Source organism: Chenopodium quinoa, unplaced genomic scaffold (genome assembly GCF_001683475.1).
Source record: "Chenopodium quinoa cultivar QQ74 unplaced genomic scaffold, ASM168347v1, whole genome shotgun sequence".
In the NCBI taxonomy this organism is placed as follows: Eukaryota; Viridiplantae; Streptophyta; class Magnoliopsida; order Caryophyllales; family Amaranthaceae; genus Chenopodium; species Chenopodium quinoa.
The window spans coordinates 837,134-859,840 of record NW_018742969.1 but is presented as its reverse complement, the minus strand read 5'-3'; the positions used below and the strand labels follow the sequence as shown (position 1 = coordinate 859,840).

General features: G+C 32.4%; 1 protein-coding gene across 2 annotated transcripts; it reads right to left on the bottom strand.

Moving 5' to 3' along the window:
• Nucleotides 1-12,641: 12,641 nt before the first annotated feature.
• Nucleotides 12,642-16,364, bottom strand: LOC110729124 (GTP-binding nuclear protein Ran-3-like). Of its 2 annotated transcripts, XM_021908837.1 has the most exons (8): nucleotides 16,038-16,240; nucleotides 15,847-15,916; nucleotides 14,664-14,720; nucleotides 14,450-14,567; nucleotides 13,803-13,892; nucleotides 13,537-13,716; nucleotides 13,326-13,403; nucleotides 12,642-12,942 (listed from the first exon to the last, which is right to left on the bottom strand). In XM_021908837.1, exons 1-8 carry the CDS (start codon nucleotides 16,038-16,040, stop codon nucleotides 12,873-12,875), a joined length of 666 nt encoding a protein of 221 aa, XP_021764529.1. In that variant the 5' UTR covers nucleotides 16,041-16,240; the 3' UTR covers nucleotides 12,642-12,872. The 2 variants fall into 2 exon arrangements, with proteins under 2 accessions (XP_021764529.1, XP_021764530.1); XM_021908838.1 differs by lacking the exon at nucleotides 13,803-13,892 and having other exon boundaries at nucleotides 16,038-16,364.
• Between the last annotated feature and the right edge of the window lie 6,343 nt (nucleotides 16,365-22,707).

Genomic DNA, 22,707 nt, shown 5'->3' with positions numbered 1-22,707 from the left:
GTCCGATTACTATCGAATCAAGTCAATTTTTTATCGTTCTAACCATTATTCAATTCCACTAGATGACCGATTTTATTCTCCTTTCATGATATATGCAAGGTGAGTACTTAAAACAAAAGGCATTATTATTGTTATTATTCAATTATTTGAAAATGATTAAAATCAAATCGCTGAGTTGTAGACACATCTTGCAAATATACAAATTAAAGCTGATGTACCTTCTTATAGTATGGTCATATCTTATTTGTATTTTTTTTTATCTATTTGCCAAAATAAAAAATAAATAAATAAAATAAAATAAAATAGAGAGAGACAATATATACTTTCCTTGACGCAACTTAAACTGTGTGATGATTGACGAGTCCATAGTACTACTGTCTTGATTTTAACAACCTTGTCAAATTAGGGCCTTCCATGTGTCATCTAATGATCCAATCATTTGACACTTTTACAATTTTGTCCTTATTTAATCGTTCATCAACCTCATCCTACGTAACGTAGCATATATAGATCTATTCAAATGGACTCACATGATATATGCACATTATTTAATTTATTTACCATGCATGAATAATATTACGAGTTATACATAGCCAAGTTGTTAGTTCTGTTGGATTTAGCAATGAATCAATGATAGTGTTTAAAATTGACTTGTCATATATGGAGGATATTTTATCGAGATGTACTGTAATGAGGCTTAGTACAAAGTAATTGCATTCAATTTGTGTTTTGAAACTTGAAAATTAAAATCCACTTAACAACATCAATAATTTGATGTTTCTTAAGTATAAAGAGTGGTTTCAAATAAAGTGTGCGAGTGTATAAGACAACACCAACTATAAATTTAGAAACAAATCCCGTTATGACATCTTTTATATGGCATGTTAAGGGAGGTGTGGGAACTAATTTAAGAAGGAAAAGTGTTGAAGGTGGTTGGACAAGAGAGGATCCGGTAGATTCTATAGTGAATATATCATTTAGCACGACAAACATAAGGATGGTGCACTGTTACTCTTTACACCCATTATTAAAGTTGATGTTATTCTATACATCTGTTGTTGCATCTATGTGCATCTAAACTTCCAATTAAAAGTGTTAGTTAGCTTATTTGTGTCACGGGACACTATTAGCACGTGACATTAGTGTCGTATATATAAGTCAATTTTAATTTCTTTGAAACTGTACGTGTACATATAGTCAAATAATAATGAGGGAGGAAGTGAAATCAAAGGCTCAATTTTTTCAGACTTATCACCATAGTTCAGTCTAGCTTAATTCAACTCAAAATAGCGAGACTTAATTTAAATGGAAGATATATAGAAAAATTCTTAATCTAAATGGAAGATATATAGAAAAATTCTTAACAAATTTAAAAGGAACATACATTTGTAATTCTTTGTACCAATACACACTACTTTATAAATTAAACAATAAGCATACTAGGTAGGTCGTACATATTTTGTTTTTAATAATCTCGATAGGTAACAAATAGCTGTCTTACTGTATTATTCAAGCACAAGAGTTAGTTAACATTACAATAGAGATTTGTCAAAGCGTGCTATTTAATCAAAATCAAAATAAATAGTAAAAATAAGAAGAAAAAAACATGGTGAAAATTCAATAAATAATACAGAGTATAAAATAAATCCTATCAAATCATGATATTATGTCATTATAGAACAGTGTATAAATATGCCTAGCAATTATATACATTTGGAGTATGAAGCATGTACAAGAAGTACAAGTAGAGATCATAAATACACGAAAAACTTACCATAACAATCACATGTTGGTACGTTAAAAATATTAAAAGCAGGAAAAATAAAAATGTTTTTGATTTTGTTTTTGGGTGAGCTACCATACAACAGAGTAACAACTTGTGGCAGTAGTACTGATTACTGAATGATCATAATTCAGTATTCAGAGACATTGTGCAGCTCCGTACTGTGAGTAGTGCACTCCCTCGATTCACGAGGCCAAGTATATATTCCGTGTTTTAATTAGTGGTCATTTGGTTGCATATACATACAAAATACGGAGTATGAGTATATTATATATAGCCAATGTAGGTAATACAAATTAAATACTCCGTTACAAAGTGTTCTCTACTCGAATTAAGTAATCAACCGTTCATGCTAGAATTTTTGTTTTTATAGAAGTTATATTATTATCTCATATGTTTTTGATAGAGAATATCTATAGAATATTCTTATCCTAGGTTTCGGATATATTTTGTATAAGATTATCTTTGATATCTGTACATATCTTATAGTTACCTAATATGATTAGGTTTCTCATTATAACCCTATAAATATTGATCAATGAAAATCAAGAGTTTTTTTGACATTGTTTTTTTTGTTTACAGTTTTCTGGTTTTTTTGAAAACAACCAAAAACTAGAAACAAAAAAACGGTGCTTCCACTTTTCTATTTTCATTTTTCAAAATTATCATGATTTTTATTTCATTATATAACCTATATCGTATAAGTTTGAAAAACAAAAAACCAAAAAAAGAAAACCACAACGATGCCAAACGAACCCTTAATTACTTATTCAATAATCTCAACTCCTTATAGCATCAATTTTAATTTTCTATGTATGCATCATAAAATGCGTTTTTCAATTCCCCTTACCTTGTAAGGCCCCCTTAACTTTATCTTATTTTTGTTGAACTAAAATTGTTTTTTACTTAATTGAAATCATTTTTGCTGAACTTAATTTATTTTTTTACTGAACTGAAATTATTTTTGCTAAACTGAAATTATTTTTACTGATTCTCTTTTACATTTTTTTCTTTATAATTACTGGTTTTTACTAAACTGAAATTATTTTAACTAAATTGAACTTATTTTTACTAAACTGAAATTATTTTTTGCTGAACTAATTTTTTTTTTTATTAAACGAAAATTATTTTTATTGTTGTTTCAAAAAAAAAAAAAATTTACTGAATATTTTTTTGTAATACGGGAATATTTTTTTAAGGTGAAGTAAATAGGACCCTAAATCAGACTACAAGTATGTTTTAAAGTGTCAATAATTTTTATTGCAGGGGTAAAATAATTAAAGATGAACATGTGAATGAATTTAAAGCACAATTGGACAAAACAAGTGCTGTCAATTGCTGGACAAATGCAGGCAAAATATAACAGTGATCTCTAGCTAACTTTTGATCCCAAAAAAAAAAAAAAAAAAAATAAAATAAAATGGCACAAAGAACATTGAGCACAGACGATACTGACTGATAATTTGGTGTAAAATCTTAAATCACAAGTTAGCTAGAGAGTAAAGATGTTTGATCAATTCAGATATATCTGTGACTTTATTACTCCTATATGATATATATATACGATAATAAAGTTTTTTTTGAAAAATAATATAGAAAATAAATAAATTAAAAAAAAATAAAGAAAATCCAGTGTCATGTCCTAAAGTTATGATATGGTCCAGTTAATATTTGTAATATTAGAAGAGAAGAGAACCATATAATATGTAATCCTGTAAAACTGCCTGTACAAAACACAACCAATAAAGATTGTCATTTTTTGGGGAGAAATTAAAAAGGCAAAACAACAAGTGCAATCATATCATGTAACTTATCATAGTGTCGGATATAATGGGCTAAATCCATTTTTATGTAATTTTGTATAGGTCCTCCCCTTCATACTTTCTTGTGCATTAAAACCCCATTTTAATAAATTATCTGTTTTTTCATATGTTTATTACGGAGTATTATCTTTTCATTTCCAAATAAAATTAAAGTCTAGAAAGCAAGAAAAAAACAATATAAATATTATGATTTCGTTGATAAATGAATATATATATACGTTAAAAACTATTACAACATGCAGTTTGATTGAATTAAAGTGAATTGAATATAGTGCTAAGTATAGTAGGGTTTAGTAGCAGATTAATGGAGGTGAATAGAAAATTTTTATTTTAAGACAAGTATATATTAGGTGAAGTCAAAGTGTTTGTTTTTTTTTTTTTTTTTTTTTTTTTTAGGGAAACAAATTTTTATTTGGGGATGAAGTGAGTATTATTGTGTGGTTTATAACAGATTTACTTGTTTTTTATTAAAATAAAAGAAAAATATTAAATAGACTACTGTAAATATATTTGTCAGCATGCATTGTATTGCTTTGCATGGAATAGTCATAGTCATAGGGATCCTTTAATAACATTTCAAGAGCAAAAGAAACCCAAAAGCATTAAAATCGATCTTGTGTAAGAGATGGGATAAGATAGGTGGAAAGACAAGAGGATCATATATTATTATCCCAATATTAGGGAATAAGGTGAAGTAGATAGATCTTTAGAAATTGGTAGCTAACTCTATTATTGAAACCAAAAAAGAAAAGGAAAAAAAAAAAGGTTTTGATTAATTTTTTATACTACGTATATCATTGAAGAATTAGTTAAGTGTACTTTTTAGTGTCCCACTTAATTTATGGTACTATAAATCTATAATACATGTGTTTTAAAGCTGATAATAACATACTTACATACTTGTTCATGTATTCATGAACATGTTGTTTTACTTTACATACTAGTTCCGTTACATATTATTTGCAACGATTTGACATAAACTAGAGAGGAAAATGTCTAATCGTTGCAGATAATATGTAACGGAGGTAGTATATGAAGGAGTACATAATTATTTTGGTGTTTAATTAAGGAGTAATTAATTAGCGTAATGATGTATACATACATATAAATATAAGTGCTATAACATTGAATATTCTAATATATACCACCTTGACGTTATCAAACAAATAAACAAATTGACATTCATTGTATTTTCATAACAAATGCATGAGAATCATATGAATGAGCAAAACTCTTCATGAATGTGAGTAAAGTAGTAAACAAATTCAAAAAAGAAGGGTGTAACTAATAGAATTTCCCAAGGCCCTTGTTTTACAATTATCTCCTAGTAAGAAAAAGCTCCAAAACCATGTTGGGCATATATATGTCTCATGTGTGAAGTTTAATGTACGAAGTATGTTTCTTATTGGAATTTTGGAAGATTCTCGGGTAGGTTGTAAATGGTGTAACAAGGATTTTTCATGATTAAGGAAAAAATGCTACTATAAAGTAACTTAAGCAAAGCTTAGCTTTAAACTTGGGCAAATCATAAATCACCAATTAATTAATTTGGTTGCAAAGAAGATAATGATAGAAAAAATATATATATATATATATATATATATATATATATATATATATAAATTACTCTTAAATTAATTTATGGGGGGTAGCCATGGTCTACCCCAGCAAGTAGCAACCCTTAATTCCACCCCTAAGGTAGGTCACACACATATACGATCACCATATTATTCCTATGTACTACTTTGTATATGTTACCATTTGATATACTTCATATATAGGGTTGTTACAATCTCAAAATTATTAACATGTGTGTTGGTAGTCTCCCTAGTAGTCTAGTTACCTTTTGTGGGCTTTGAAACGTGACCTAGTTAACAAATTATTATTCTAATACCGTACCAGATCAGCTCTATAAGAATTATTACTATATACTTACCTACCACAATATATGTCCTTGATTCCTTATTATAACTCAATTATTCTCATCCCCATACATGAGAATTAGGAAGAGATTAGTGGGTTAGAAGAGTATATTAAAATTCAATGTAAAGATTAAATCTTCATCATCTATATATACAATCCAAATTAATAGTGAAAACTTAAAGATACAAAGGGAGATATCTTATCATTAGATTGAATACAATAGCTAGCATGGACCAAGGTCTAGTAGAGGTTTACTACCCACATAGACAACTAACTCAAGCACACTAATAATAAAAGAGAGAGGATGACAAATAAAGAGTAGAATGCCACATCATTATCATAAAAGAGTATTATCTCCCATAACTCATGGGCATTAAATGAGGAAGAAATAAGGCAAAAATGTTTTTGGTGGGCTAAGCTAGAATATAGAAGAGAGGAATGAAGTTGTGATATATACAAGTATATGATTTGAAAGTTGAATAATGTTGGTAGCTTCATTGCAATTAATTCAGGTTACCCTATTCCCCTACCATTACCATCAATGCCATCCTTATTGGCAATGGACAATGACACCTGCTTCCTATCTTCTAGTATTCTACTAGTGCTCTCTCCCTCCTCTTTGCATTGTCACTTTTTTTTTTCTTTACACCACCACGGTAGAAATTATCGTGCCTATATATAGTTGTTAACTAGTTTAACTGGTAAAACAATAAAGAAACATAGACATTATAATTTGTTGATTTGGTGTATATAATGTACTTCACTTATATGTTATTAGGTTCTTTAATGTGTATATATGTAGCAATTTAAATGATTATATATACATATATATATATATATATATATATATATATATATATATATATATATATATATATATGCTCTAAATTTGTAGGAGTATGTTAATGTATCTAAATTGAAATGAATTAAAATTGTGAGAGAAAACATGTTAAATTAAATAATATGAAAAATTGTCCAAAAGTTTTCTAGTGTTGTACTCCCTCTATTCATTTCTACTCATCTACTTATTTTTCGTGAGTGGCTGAGTGTAAGAAAAATAGAGAAGATATTATTGTCATTTTATTTTTCAAGTACCTCAATTTACATGTATTTAATTTATGTCTAGTTATACAAAGTATGAATTATGCATGGCCAATTCAAGTTGGTTTTTGTTTTATTTTCGTTTTTATGGTCTCATGCACCTAACTCAATCAACTTATATATCAATTCAATTACCAATTTTGTGAGTGAAGTCAATTAGTTGTCTAAATTGCCTAGTTGATTGGTGTCCCTCTTCTAATATATATATCACCCCTGTGCCACGTGAATACCATGTGACTGTGGTCACTGTTTTTAATTTGCTTCTCCTATTACTAGTACTGCTCTTCTTCACTACTTAATTAATTTTATGATGTAATCTTTCATCTGTATATATATTTGTAATTAATATCATATATGTATTCTCTTTCAAAATTTCTAGTCCATTCAACTACCAAATTGTCCTATTTGGTGCAACACAAATATGAATTATTCTACGTGTTTATCTTATTCTAATTTTTTTTAAAGTTATATCTACGGATATTTTTAAAGTTTGATTAGTGAGATTATTGAACTGAATCCAACTGATTTAATTGTTAAGTCTTTAAAAAGGTACTATTAGTACTTAAACTTGGACCAGCTTAGGGCATGTTCTGATTTACTGATGAAAACAACTGAAATGAATTGAACTGAACGATTGGAGTTGAACTGAACTGAATAGAGTTGAAATGAATTGCTTATGAGAGAAGGAAATTAAAAACCGAACTCAACTAAACTGAATTGCAATTAAGCTGAAGAAAACAAACCTATTTCGGGGTATTTTTACCCCCTTTTATAGACAAATGAGAGGCCAACAAGTGGCCCAATTATAAGCCAACACGTGGCATCCTGCTCAGATAAATAAAGGCCAATAAGAGCATGACACGTGGCCTAAAGAGAGATATAAGAAAATGAAGGGCTCAAAGCCCGTTAAGGAAACATGCCTAGCATGAAGGAAACCCTAATACACGTGTCAACCACGTATAGGGCAGCCAATCTTCCTAGGTTATGAAACCTTAGGAGCATGATCTCCCACTCCCCTATAAATACCCCATCATTTCATGATGGTAGGGAACACACAATTCCCAAAGGCACAATGCCCAAAATATGCTCTCACTTCTCTTTACTTTCTCTCTCTAAGAATCCATTTTCCGGTCACTAACTTGATCGTCGGAGGCGGATCTCCGCTACACCGGAGATCCGTTGTTTTGCAGGTGTTCAGGCCGTACGAGTATTGCATCCCGGATTTGTCTCCCGCGGGAATCCATACCCCCCTTTCGGGTTATCCAAAAAATGCCCGAAACAAAGCCCTTAGTATTTATATAACCCCTTTATGTGTCTCTAAATTATCAAATCAATTGTGACAATGCGTGTTTAGGTGAATGTACAAGGCCAAAGTTGCAATAATTTACAAATAGTGAAAATAAAATTGATTTGAGATCAATAAAGAAATAATTCACAAATTAGAAAATGAAAATAATTATCTTCAACACGAGTGGTTTTAATTAATTCAACGTAAAAATGATAAGTAAATCTTTTGTATGCTTATCTTCAATTCATCATAAAGTGAAAGGATTAGGATGAGAGAAATTGGAAATTAACCACTAACAAAAGTATACACATTAGCCAATAAGTAATGATGAGATATTAAGTTTTAAACCTTGTAATTAAGACTAATATAGACATTGGAAAGCATGCTATTGTACCATCTTCTCATAAGCATGCATATTATTCGGTGATCTTCCCACTCTGCAACATTCTCTTCATGCCATGATATTACGAAATATTTCACTTTTTATAATTGCAAACTTATATGTTTACCAATCATTTAGATTTTTTATTTTTATTTTTTTTTTAAAAAAAAAAAACACACACACGCTAATAAGAAGATGAATCTAACATTCTAACCATATCGCACATGACTCCATGCGTTGCATTATACTATATAGCTCCATTTAAGTTAATTATCAAACACATTAGGTGCTCTACATACAATATTCTAAATGTTTGAAACCTTATTATTTGTAGTAAAATCAATCATTCTTTAAATTTTTTATAACACATTATTATAGAATGATAACATTGTAGCTGTCAACTAACTTAGTTGGTGAACGTGATAAAAGGTGGTACAATAACACATATTTAATATCTGAAATCAAATTTTGTCTAAATTATTTATCTGGCATTGTGACTTTCTCTATAATTACATCAAAAAAATTATTTCGTTCGTTCTCACATTTGTTCAAATCATAGCATACATACATGGATATGTATGTATCTTGATTACTATACTTTTGTGCCTCATTTAGTAAATTCAATAATCCTACATTACAAAAATAAAATACAATAATAAGATGAAGAGTTTATTTCATTTTTTTAAAAAGAAAAACAAGAGAAGTCCAAACCTAATAATACTAGCTAGGTTGGGTGTAACAGCAAAACATGGCCGATCTCTTTCAAGTTGATAGCAATAGAACGTCTGACTTTCGATTAATTAGAACAGCTCATAAACCACACCCTTAATTAATTAGCTTACCCGCAAATGTAAGCTTTGTGGATAAGTGCATGTATACAACTAATACAAGTACTCCGCAATTAACATAAAGATAGGAAGCCAGAGCAGTTTACCTATCTCTTCAAATTTCAAGTTTAAGGTTATGGTCGAATATCATCAACCTCATTCAATTCTATTAGATATTTTCTCATAAAGACTCCCAACCAAAAGAAGACTGGAACTTAATGGGTGATTTCAAGGTTCCTTGACTAAGGGCATGTTCTCATTGACTAAACTGAACTGAAATGAAATGAATAATTTATAAGAGAAGGAAATTAGGAGCTGAATTGAATTGAACTGAACTGAAAATAATCGTATGAGAACAGACCCTAAGTACATAAAAAGCGGTAAATATCCAATACAATATACAATTTTCCCTCTTAGGATGATCTTTCTCCTTACCGTACAATTATTTATACAAACTACTACATACAAATATTACATATACTACATTATGGAGAAGATTTCATTAAAAAAAAAAAAAAAAAAAAAAAAAAAAAAAAAAAAACAACTTTTTATAAATAAAGAAAAAGAAATTATGTTGTACTCTATGTATTTATTTTGAACAAGCAAAAAAAGTGCATTATCTATGACTAAAAAAAGTGGTACAGATTCCCAATTTCTTGAGGACTCTGAATGTATATTCCTTATCAATTTTGGTAAGCAAACACTTGTAGAAATTTCAAATTACTTTTACAAAAGATTGGTAGTTATTGATGCAGCCTAACTAGATCAGAAATTCCTATCTATGTCTTTTCTTTTCAAACTTTTTTGTATGTACATGAAACACGCAATACACGCATTCATCTAATTAATTACTTGCCATATGATCATTGTCAATGTCTAATTATATTAATATTATTTCCTATTTTTGGGTGTTCCAAAATTGTAGCACATACATAATTTTGAAACATAATTAATATAATCATTTCATCATAGTGTTTCATTCAAATTCTAGAAAGGAAAAATATCTTCAGTATGGTTTTTATTTCAAAGATATTTCTTGAAAGAAATATATTAGCACCTAAAAAATAAGTTCCCGTGTAATTTGTCGTTTTAATTAATACTAAATCGCGTATCAAAAGAGTTTCAAGTGATTATTAAATGTGGAAATAGAAAAAGATAATTGCAAAACAAATAACTAAGAAAGAACAATAAACTGTCAATGTCATGTTTTAACTCATAAATACATCAAATTAAACATTAGCATAATGCTTAAATAAGCACAATGATCAACTTAAAAGGATAGTCAATAAAGAGTTTTTTAGATAGCTTTTAGCTTTATTGAGACCTATAAGGTGTTTAACCATTTTTAAAAAGCTAATTTAGGTGTTTGGTAAGTAGCTTAAAGAGTTTTTTGTGCTTAAAAAGTTCAATAAGAAGAAACTCATCATAATAGAGACCTTTCTTGGTAGTCAGCTTTTAGCTATTATAAGCTGCTTTGACTAATCGTTAGTTGGTAGCCTTTTAAAATTAGCTTATTAAACATATAGTTGTTTGGTTATTACATATATAAATTGAAAAAACTAACAATTGACAGCCATTTACCAAACACTTTTACACAATCATCTAGTCAAATCATCTAATACAACCACCTGCTCAAACCAGTTAATACAACTAGTTATATCAATCAATTACTAACATGGCTAATGTGACAAAAAGTAAAGCAATGAAATACGATTCCTCTTCCTCAAGTGTGATTATCAACAAACTTAATTGCAAAAATCTTTATAAATATTAATCAAAGATGTAGGATCAGGGTTGAAAAGTCGAAAACAAGATATACAAGTCTAATCTATTTAAGGGTTATGTTGAACTAGTGTAACCATGGGTAGGGTTAGGGTACAACCCTACAAGGAAAAACAAGTAGTGATCCAACAAAATAATCAAATCAAAGAGGGGGTCCTAGAAGTTTAGGGTAGGGGGCAAAGAGTTTCCAAATATAAATAGGGAAGATAGTGGGCCAATAAAAGGAGAAAGGCCCATTTTCCAACAAATACATTTTGTTTGGACATGAACATGGATGTTTGGGTGAGCCCTTTCATGTTCAAAGCCTTCTGGAATTTTATGTGGTGGGTGAACAACCAATGGGCAAACGGCAGAGAGGATTTTCTGCCTAAATAGAAACATGTTTGGGGGCCCATTTGTAGTTTTTGATATTGGGCTGTTTTAGACATTGATAGGGACAATTGTTTTGGAATTTGGGCTAGTCACTTTCATTCATGTTGGGGAGTTGCAATTGGTTGGACCATTTGTATTTATTTGGGGGCCCAATTGAGTTTCAAATTGTCTCCTTTTTAATGATGAGACCTTTCTTTTTGTTATTTTTGGGATAATTGTTTTGTTTGCTAAAATAGATGGTTCCATCTAGGGATGGCAACGGGTCGGACTCAGAGCGGATTATGCTAAATTCGACTTCGACCCGACAGGAAGTCAGAGGTTAAATCCGACATCCGACTCCGACTTCAATATCCGACCTCCGACTCCGACTCCGATCCGACCCGACTCCAAGTTTTTTTTTCATTATTCAATATACTTTGAGATGTTGGGCTATTTGGGCTTTTACAACCCACACCCAATGCCACCATGACCCATTATCTATTGGAGTCGGAGTCGGATAATCCGTTAAAGTCGGACATTTGTCGGAGTCGGATTTTTTTCTCGGATTTTTTGTAGGATCCGACTCCGACCCTCCTCCAACTCGGAGTCGGATTATTTTAACGGAGTCGAACTCGGATTACTTTTTTCTCGGACTCGGAGCGGATATTTTACATCGGATCGAGGCGGAGTAGGGTCAGATCCGGACTAGATTGCCATCCCTAGTTCCACCATTCAAATGGCCTCCCAAGGTTTCGTGAGGTTAATGGAAAATATTCCTATCTTATCTCTTCTCTTTTCGAGCTCGAAAAAGTCTAAAAAAAATTCGAATAATTTTAAAGGTCTTGAGACTTGGTGTCAAATCTCGAGATCATATAATGTTACTTGAATCATATATGATCACAAGTTTTTCATATGAAGGTCTATAGTGGCCTTGAGTTAATTAAGAGAGGTTGTATGTAGTGACTAAATTATCAATTTAAAGGCAAAAACTGACTTTCTAAAATATTTCTTTTTAGGTCCAAAAAAATCCCCAAATCAATTAACCTATAAATCAGACAAATTTTAGAAGGAGCTGACTTGGAATATTAAATGATGGTTAATGAATTATATTCAAGTTCTATTTTCAATTTGTTTTTTTTACAATTAAACAAGTCTTTTTACAAGTCCTATTTACAAATAAAATAAGTCTTTTACAAGTTCAAAGATAAGTAGAAATCAAATGCATTGAACGCGTTAGCTACAATTCCTTAGGCTTCACACTTACATCATATTTACCCTTTCTCCCTTTTTAATAACCTTCTAAAAATTCACACTATTTGCTCACGTACCATTTTTTGCTCATCTCAGCTCATCATCATCACAATTTTTTGGAGAAACAAAGGAAAGGATAAATTGTACTTATAATTAATAAACCTCTCCAATAACAATATCAAATTATCAACAATATAATCTGTAAAACTTAAAAAATATAAATCGAGTAGGATATATCTAGCTAGTAGCTGATAAGAGTTATAGACATGAATGTGTTTAAACCAAGTTTGGTGTTCTTCAAAAGGTACACACCCCAAATGAACAAATCTACTAATAAACAGCGATTCTCAGAGCCTGGCCACTACTCAAATGTATCATCATCGTCATCAGGCAATGGCTGCATAGCTGCTTGAGCAAGGTCTGCTTCATTCCTAGAACAAACACGAGAAAACAATACTGAGTAGTGAGTACTATTGCTTGACGATGCTTCTCAATGATGCACATCACAGTTCACTTCCACTAAGGCTTTTAAAGGAAAATAAGCTAGATCACACATTTACACAGCACATACGAGCCAACATGAGTGAGTAAAATTAAAATTAAGCGATTATTGACTTATAGCAAAACATGCACAACAAAACTGCTATTACTCTGATTATTCACACTGCTATCAGAGCAGACAAAATAGCATGCTGACAATAATTACTACTAAGAATCCAAACTCAAAGACTCTGTATTCTGGATACTATCATATTGCTGCAAAGCAGAATGAATTCAGAGTACTCTAAATCAATTAAACTGTAATAACACTTACTGTTGTTGCGCGATCAAGTCAATCTCTACTTCAGGCGGGGCAAGAGCAACCTCCTCTTTAAAGACAAGATTAGGGTCCCTGAAACAAAGGCAAACACACGTTAGGTATTTAACCAAAACCCAGCAATAACATATGAAAACAACAAATTCATTAAGCATTTAATTCCCCCAAACATGCTGCAGGAAAAGAATAAAATGAGCACAGCAGTTACCCAGCTAGCTTCCGAGCAAGGTACAAGAAGGGCTTCTCATAGTTATAGTTGCTCTTTGCAGATATCTCATAGTACTGCAGATTCTTCTTCCTATGAAATGTAACCTGTTTTGCCTTCACTTGCCTGTTCTTCACATCAACTTTGTTTCCGCAGAGAACAATGGGAATATTTTCACAGACACTGCTCGGAAACAAGGACAAATTATTAAATATATCCAACATGGACTATACTCAATGGACCTAAAAATCATGTAAAAAAAGACTCGCCGGCAAAGATCACGATGCCAGGTTGGAACATTCTTGTATGTCAGCCGAGCTGTAACATCAAACATAATGATAGCACACTGACCATGAATGCTGCATCAAGCATAACAGTTATAGAATTAGTAACAGGAATAGTGTGTACACAAATTTGGCTGATATTGCATAACAAGTTAGAGGGCCTATCAATTTAGACAGCTTCATCCCTAAACTGGAGAAATAACTCGAATATGATAAATCAACGTAATTTTACAACAAATATATCAGATGTATAAATGCTGTCCTTGAAATGAATTACATTCCTACTAATTCTCCCTAATGAAACTCTGCCAGTCTAAACAAACAAAAGAAACCTCAACAGTTGCATGAAGATCAACGACATGGTGAATCTCTATCAATAAGAATTTAATTCAGAGGACAAATATCTGTATGGCAACAGCGCAATAACTTGGCTAGAGAGCAGAAAAGATTTGGATAAGAAGAACAACAATGTAATCAAACACCAACTATGGAATTATAGTAAATTACTCGAAGTAAAGAAGCAATTTAGTCAACTGCATTATTTGACAAGTACTGAATAATTGAATTTTCACAAAACAGACTTCAAAGTGTAAGCTCTAACAGTTACATTTGTTTCATGTTATAAGACTTACTAGTAACCATCTCTAAGGCCTCCAAATTTCTCCTGCCCAGCAGTATCCCAACAATAATATCTTATTTTGCCAAGGTTTGTGGTGAAATCCAATGGATGTACCTCCACACCAATAGTTGCTGGAGAAAGGAAGAAAGACATATATGTTAATCCCATAACAATTACATCCACAGACAAGAAAATGGGGATATCAACAGAGAATTCAATAGGCTTACGTTCATATTTCTTTTCAAACTCCCCAGTACGATGCCTCTTAACAAAAGTAGTTTTTCCTGCAACAGCGAACAATGATTTAGATATACCGACAAATATTCTCCTAACTAGGAAACTAAATCTATATGCATGCGGAGCATAAAACTATATAAAATCCGTGAATAAGCATCAAGTAACCATGATAATGCTTTAGATTCCTAATCTAGAACTTTAATTGATTTTAGCTTGCATTGTAATCTTTATACACACAATAGCTGCAGAATATCCACTTATACATGCTTGTTGTGTTAGACAAGGCACCGGACACATAAATTCCGCTAAAGGAAAATAATTCATAAATTCGCGGCCTACCAATCCAAGCAAATCATGAAAATCATTGCCTTAATTAACGTTCTATTCTTTATCAAAAGTCACAATAAACGCACAACAGCAAAAGCATTGTTTCTCTTTGAATTCATGTACCAAAAAGAGCTCAAACTATGTCTTTTTCTTCTGATTTTTTTAGTATAAATAAAATCAAGAAATTAATTTTATCTCCCATATCCAGATCATAGTTCTCGGCAACAAAATTGCTCGTGCATTATCTTCAAAATTCACACCGTTCTCATAAATTAAAAACTAAACTACGAAAATTGCTAATAATCTAATGCAATTTACGTTAATCAAAAACAAATTGTTTGGTTAAACAAATTTTTATAAAAAGATCCAATTTTACAAAACATCGTTAATCATACTTTCACAATTACATTCTCTTCAAAATTTACATGAATTCACACCATTCTCAGAAAATTGCACTTCAAAAATCACTAACAATGTCATGCATATATTACTACGGCATTTATTTCAAATAAACAAAATTTAAAATCATATACCACTGCCTTAACAAAAATATCGATAATTAGAATTTCAATTATCTTCTGAAAATAAAATCAATAAACTGGTGAAAATTATCTAAACAATTAGCAGGCAAATATCAAACCCTAATCAAATAATTATCTCAACATTTTTATTCAAAATAACGTTACACTCGTAAATTCTTAACCTAAAACAACCATAATTCAACCAGCAACCAAAAAACAAATCATCAAACAAAAATCACGTATCAAAACAACAAAAACGATCGTAAATTTATGAAATAATAACACGATAATCAATAATAATAAAAAAAATAAAAAAAAAACGTACCAGTGCCGCCATCGCCGACAATAACAAGCTTGAAGCTAGGATAATCAACAGTTTGCTGATTAGGTAAAGCCTGGAAAAGAGCAAAATAATAATTAACCAAAAGAGACATGAAATTAAACCCTAATTTTTAATTTTATCGTATAAATTATTGGAGAAGATCGAATGGAGAGAGAGAGAGAGAGAGAGAGTACCATTGTAAACGGCGGAATTGATAAGAGAGAAGGGTGAGATGGAGAGAAAAAGAGGGGGATTATTTGTATTTATAGAATGACTAAGGTTGGCTTCAATTTCACGCACTATTATGTTTCAATCTTCTGTTTTTAAGGAGATTCAACCTTTTTATTGTTTGTCCCCAATTTTGGATTCGTAATCTTTTTTTTTTTTTTTTTTTTTTTTTTTTTTTTTTTTTTTTTTTTCGGCCTATGAAGATTGTATCCCGCGTTCTTCAAACGCACAAATAATATCTTTGTGTTTATCATATTTATACCTTGCCACTAGAAAACTAGTTGCGACTAGCGAGCGACCTCGCTAGAGCTGTCAATTCGAGTAAATGGATCGGGTAAGAGTGGGTCGGATCAGGTCATTTCAGATTAATTCCATAATCTATGCGGGTCGGGTTTGAATTAGGTCATGCTTGAGTCGGGTCACGTCGGGTCATACTTCTTATTGGGTTTAGGTCGGGTTACATTCGGGTCGAGTAAAAAATAGGTCGGGTTTAATTCGGGTTAAAACGGGTTAGAGTACTTCTCGGGTTCGAGTCGGGTTCGGTTCAAGTCAATAATTTGCGGGTTAGAATCAGGTCAGGTCATTCTCGGGTTTGAGTCGGGTTCGGTTCAAGTCAATAATTTGCGAATTATAATCAGGTCAGGTCATTTTCAAGTCGAGTTCGGTTAAATTCAATAATTTGCGGGTTATAATCAAGTTGGGTCATTTCCAAGTCGGGTCATTCTAGGATTCAAGTCGGGTTATGTTCAAGTCAATAATTTGCAGGTTACAATCAGGTCGGGTCATTTCCAAGCCAGGTCATATTCGGGTTCAACTAACAATAAATATAATTATCATTTTTATCAAGCTAATTATTTCCTTTGACTATAATATATATGACAATATACTAGGGAACTATAGTCTATAATTTAGGAAGATAATTATCTCTTTTGACCATACAACAAATATATACTATATTTAACTCTTAAATTTAAGGATGATGCTCCTTTCTTTTGTTGGCCCGGACCGACTTGGTCTCCCTAGAAAAAATGATTTGATCAACAATAATAAGGTGGTCTAAATTGCATTTAAGGTGATTTGAAAACGGGTCAGGAACAATTTGGGTTGAATTTAGGTCGGGTCATTAACAAGTCGTGTTAATTTCGAGTCGTGTTTGTAACCGATCGGGTTAAATTTTTGGGTCGGGTAAGTAATTGGTCCGGTAAAATTCGCGTCAGGTCAATAACAAGTCGGGTATTTGGGTCAGGTCAATAACAAGTCGGTCAAGTTTGTAACAGGTTGGATTAAATTCGGTTCGGGTTAGGGACGGGTCGAGTTGAATTCAGGTCAGGTTAGTAACAAGTCGTGTTTTGACGTGTTAAAAAGGGTTAGGGTCAAGTTCGGTGCAAGATAATCAAATTGGCCGTTGTAAACCGGTAAATCAGTGCAAGTTGTAAACTGGTAAATTGACCGTATAACAGCAAATTGGAAGGTTCCACACACCCAATTAGTCTCCCTAAAACCAAACCCGGTGATGAGTGCCTTTCACGTCGAATCATAATCGAATGAAACGAAAGTGTGGAAAGGCCTAGTATTGCGGAAAGTTTTATTTCTTTTCTTTTCTCTCTGTTTTTGAAAACTTTATTTAAATAAAACAGCCAATCCAGTTTGGTTGGTCCATGATATGGGTCCAATAGTGGTGTAGTTGGATGGGGCTTGCAAAGACCTTTTCCAACGATATATTATAAGCCCAATTCCGATGAATATTGAGGAATTTATGGCCAATTTACTAAACTGGGTCCGGTTTGAGTTTTAAATACGGCCCTATGATCTAGGGGAGGGCCTAATATAATTTATCATTCCTAATGAAATTAGGAATGGTTTTAGTCTTCTAGAACGTTCTAGAAGGTCTTATCATTCCTAATTTAATTAGGACTCTTCAGAGTTTTAATTAGATCAAATAGCATTTTCGACTAAAATTATATTTATTTATCTTCCAGTACGGTAAGTTTATCAGATTTTCGAAAACGCGTTAAAAGCCGATTTGGCGTCCAATCCCAGGCCTTGGCGCCTGGAATCGGGGTTGGCGCCAGACGCCAGCATTAGCGCCTGGCGCTAGCTATTAGTCCTGGCGCCAATTAGCCAGGGCTGGCGCCAAGATGGTTTTGCGGTCTTCAGACTCTGTTTTGATAAATTATCTTTTTTGGATGATTTTCTCTATAAATATCGTATCAAAAACTCCGTTTTCATTCACGGATTATCAATATTCATTCACCAATTCTCTTTATTCTTAAGTTTTAACCAACTATCTTCATCATTCATCTCTTTCATTCAATTCTCATATAACATTCATCTCTTCACTCTTTTCTAAACTTTGCTTTTTAATACAAAATTCCGCATTCGCAAGATCTAGAAACACCTAGCCATATTCGAAGTTGCCTTCGCCCTAGACGTGAAAGGTTTTAATTTCTGAGGGTTTGGTCCCAAATCTCTATTTCAATTATTTAATTTAATTGCTTTGTTTTATTATTTTCCTTGAAGTTACTAATGTGTGTATTTTGTTATTAGAAAGAGGTACGAGGCATCCAAGTAATTACTTTAATGGTTTAATTGATATTATGATGTAGAAATCATGCTTAGATTGTTATTTTAATTCCTAGTATTATGTCTGGGGTATCTTTAATATCAAGTATGATTAAACGTACGATGCTTCCTATATTCTTCCTAATATTTATGATTGTTAGTATCATGTTAGGGCTAAAGATTTGATTTTTATTGCTTAGTGACATGCTAGGATTTGTTATTAATCTTGTTAGTATCATGCCTAGGATCTTGCTATGCTTTAACATGATTATGATTGATATTATCATTATTATAATTATTATTCATGATATTGATTATTTATTATGTTGCTTGATTATTTTATTGTTATTGCTTGATCACCTTTTATTGCATGTTAAAGGGAATTTATACTTGCAATCATGCTTAATAAGATAATTAATAATCTTGTTAGGTTAACTTTGATTATAATTCAAGTGATCGCCAATAATAGATTTATTTGTGCATTATATTCAACCAACATAGATTAAACAGTTTTAGGGTTAATCCTATTGATTGCATGTTAGTTAGAAAGCGCACATGAATACGAGCAGAATAAAGTAGAGGCCTATTATTAGGGCAGGTTCAATCTCTTTTAGGTTGGATTTGTACCATCATCCCCGAACCCTTATTTGGTTCATGACCTTATGGAGTTGGTGATCTCTTGGATCGTTAAGGGGTGTAACCTTCATCCTATGAACGGTTTACAAGTTCCTTAAAAACTTGTTGGCGACTCTTTTGCTTTATCTTCTTCCCTTTTGGACGCCACCGTACTTTAGTGTATGATCACAGTGGGGTTCAAGATAGTGGGATTTAAAAGCTTGAAACTATTCCCTACATGAAGCATTTATGATCATTATATGTTGTCATAGATGTTAGTGATAGGCTTGATTTGATGAAATTGGTGCAAGTTGTAAACCGGTAAATTGGTTGTATAAAGGCAAATTGAATAGTTTTACCCACCCAATTGGACTCCCGGAGGGTATTAGGGAGCATGGTAAACATTTCGACAATTTTTATTTACGGGGGAAAAACGTCTAAAATTTCCAAAAATAAAGGCTAATATCCAAGTTTTTTGAGAAATTTTAGAGGTTTCGAGGCCCGGTATCGAAAAGCCTTGAGATTCTAGGGTATACATCTCAGGGTCATATTATGTCGTTTGGAACCATATATGATCATTATTTGTTGTCATAAATGTTCGTGGTAGGCTTGGTTAATGAAATCGGTGCAAGTTGTAAACCGGTAAATTGGCCGTTTAAAGGCAAATTGGATGGATCCACCCACCCAATTGGACTAGCGGAGGATATTAAGAACAATGGTACATTTCGACAATTTTTATTTTCGGGTGAAAAAAGTCATAAAATTCCATAATTGAAGTCTAAGATCCACGCTTTTTGAGAAATTTTGGGGGTTTCAAGGCCCGGTGTCGAAAACTCTTGAAATTTTAGGAGATACATCTCGGGGTCATATAATGTCGTTTGGAACCATTTATGATCGTTATATGTTGTCATAATTGTTCGTGGCCTGGTAGACTTGATTTAATGAAATCGGTGCAAGTTGTAGACCGGTAAATTGGTCGTTTAAAGGAAAATTGGATAGTTAAACTCACCCAATTGGACTCCCGGTGGGTATTAGGGACCATGGTTAAAATTTCGGCAATTTTTATTTGAGGGCGAAAAAAAGTCAAAAAATTCCAAAATTGAAGGCTTATATCCACACTTTTTATGGAATTTTGGAGGTTTCGGGTAGAACTGTCAATTCGAGTAAATGGGTCGGGTTTGGGTCAGTAACATTGGGTCGGGTTAATTTGGATTAATTTTATAATTTATGCGGGTCGGGTTATGCTTTATTCGGGTCACGTTAGGTCATATTTCTACTAGTAGAATAAACGTAATGACAAGCGGTTCAAACCCCCTAATGGGAAGCGGTTTTGAACTGCATGCCATTGGGGGGCTTGCCATTAGCCTTTTAAATGGCAAGCGGTTCAGAACCGCTTTCCATTTGTAGTGAAAGGGCAGCAGTTTTGGCGCCAAACCGCTGCCCATTATGGGTATAAAAAATAAATTTTTTATTTTTTATTTTTCTTATTTTTAGTTTTTCCAATTAAATTGAAACACAAACATAATATATACAAAAACATTAATATTTTTATTAATTAATTGTTGTAATTTTACATTTTCATAAAAAAAATAAAAAATTCAAGCATATTAAAACTGATGCTGCTCTTGTTCACCAGCCGTGCACATACCACCAGCCGCACGCGCCACCAGCCGCCACCACCAACCACCTTAAACCGTATCACCACCACCATCCTATCCCGATTCACCGTATCTGCCAAACAATAAATTGAAAAAATAAACAACAATAAGTAACTTAATTTCAGATCTTTTGTGTAAAAAAATAAATAAATCAGATCTTAAATTATAAATAACAAAATTTTAAATCTAAAAACTCGAAAATTATACACAAACATACCGGGTTCAAATCTTAAATTATACACAAACATAATATATGAAAAAACTCAAAAATTACCAAACCAGATTCCCACCCAAACAACGACCTCCACCCACGACCCTAACCCAAACCACGTCCCCCACCCACCACGACCCCCTACCAAAAATCAAATTAAAATAAAAAATAAAACTAAAATCGAAATAAAAATAAAAAAAACCATTGATCTAACCCACCACGACCATCTAACCCACCGATTTTGGCTTCAAATTATGGTTTTAAAGGTCAAATTCGATCATAAAAACTCTAGATCTAGAGTTTTCATGGTCGAATTTGACCTAAAAAACTTATACACCCACATGCATGCACGAATTTGCTCGAAATTGTTTGAAATTTGGTTGAAATTATCCTCGAAATTTGCTCGAAAATACCCAGTTATGTTCAAATTTGATGAGATGAGAAATAACAAAGAAAAGAGAAAATGAAAGAAGAAAGGGGCGAATTAGAGGGAAAACGAGAGTAGAAAGAGGAGAGAGAGAGAGAGCAGCCGAAATGAAAGTGGAGAGAGAGAGAGCCGGGGTAAAGAAAGAGGAGAAGAGAAATAAAAGAGGGGGGATAAAGCGCGTTTTTAGGGTGTTTTTTTTAATTGGCAAGCGGTTTGGGGTTGAACCGCTTGCCAATATATCTAATGGCAAGCGGTTCAACCCCAAACCGCTTGTCATTATATATATTGGCAAGCGGTTCGCGCCAAAACCGCTTGCCATTTCATATTACAGGTTTTTAAAAAAAAAGGGTGAATGGCAAGCGGATTTTTAAAACCGCTTGCCTTTTGGGGCTTCCCATCACTTATTTTCTACTAGTGTTCTTATCGGGTTTAGGTCGGGTTAATAATAGGTCGGGTTACATTCGGGTCGGGTGAACAATAGGTCGGGTTTAATTCGGGTTGTCAGATCACGGGTTAAAATGAGTTAGGGTAATTCTCGGATTCGATTCGGGTTCGATTCAAGTCAATAGTTTGTGAGTTATAATCAGGTCGAGTCATTCTCGGGTTTGAGTTGGGTTCGATTCAATAAGTTAATAATTTACGGGTTATAATCAGGTCGGGTCATTTTCGAGTCGGGTCATTTTCAGGTTCAAGTCGGGTTCAGTTCAAGTCAATAATTTGCGGGTTATAAACTTATAATAAAGTTGGGTTATTCTCGGATTCAAGTCGGCCGGGTTATGTTCTAGTCAATGATTTGCAGATTACAATCAGGTCGGGTCATTTCCAAGTTAGGTCATATTCGGGTTCAACTAACTATAAATAGATAATTATCATTTTTATCAAGCTAATTATTTCCTTTGACTATAATATATATGGCAATATACTAAGAAAATATAGTCTATAATTTAGGAAGATAATTATCTCCTTTGACCATACAACAAATATATACTATATTTAACTCTTAAAATTTGAGGATGATACTCCTTTCTTTTGCTGGCCTAGACTGACTTGGTCTTCCTAAGCTAGACAAAATGCTTTGATCAACAATTATAAAGGTGGTCTAAATTGCATACATTTAAGGTGATTTGAAATCGAGTCAGGAACAATTTGGGTTGAATTTAGGT

What these genes read in the sequence shown, in the direction of transcription:
- LOC110729124 (XM_021908837.1), bottom strand. An exon ending in TGTCGGCGATGGCGGCACTG is followed by an intron (nt 14,721 to 15,846) that starts GTACGTTTTTTT and finishes TCGCTGTTGCAG; the next exon opens with GAAAAACTACTTTTGTTAAG. An exon ending in CTTGCTCGGAAGCTAGCTGG is followed by an intron (nt 13,404 to 13,536) that starts GTAACTGCTGTG and finishes CCTTTGTTTCAG; the next exon opens with GGACCCTAATCTTGTCTTTA.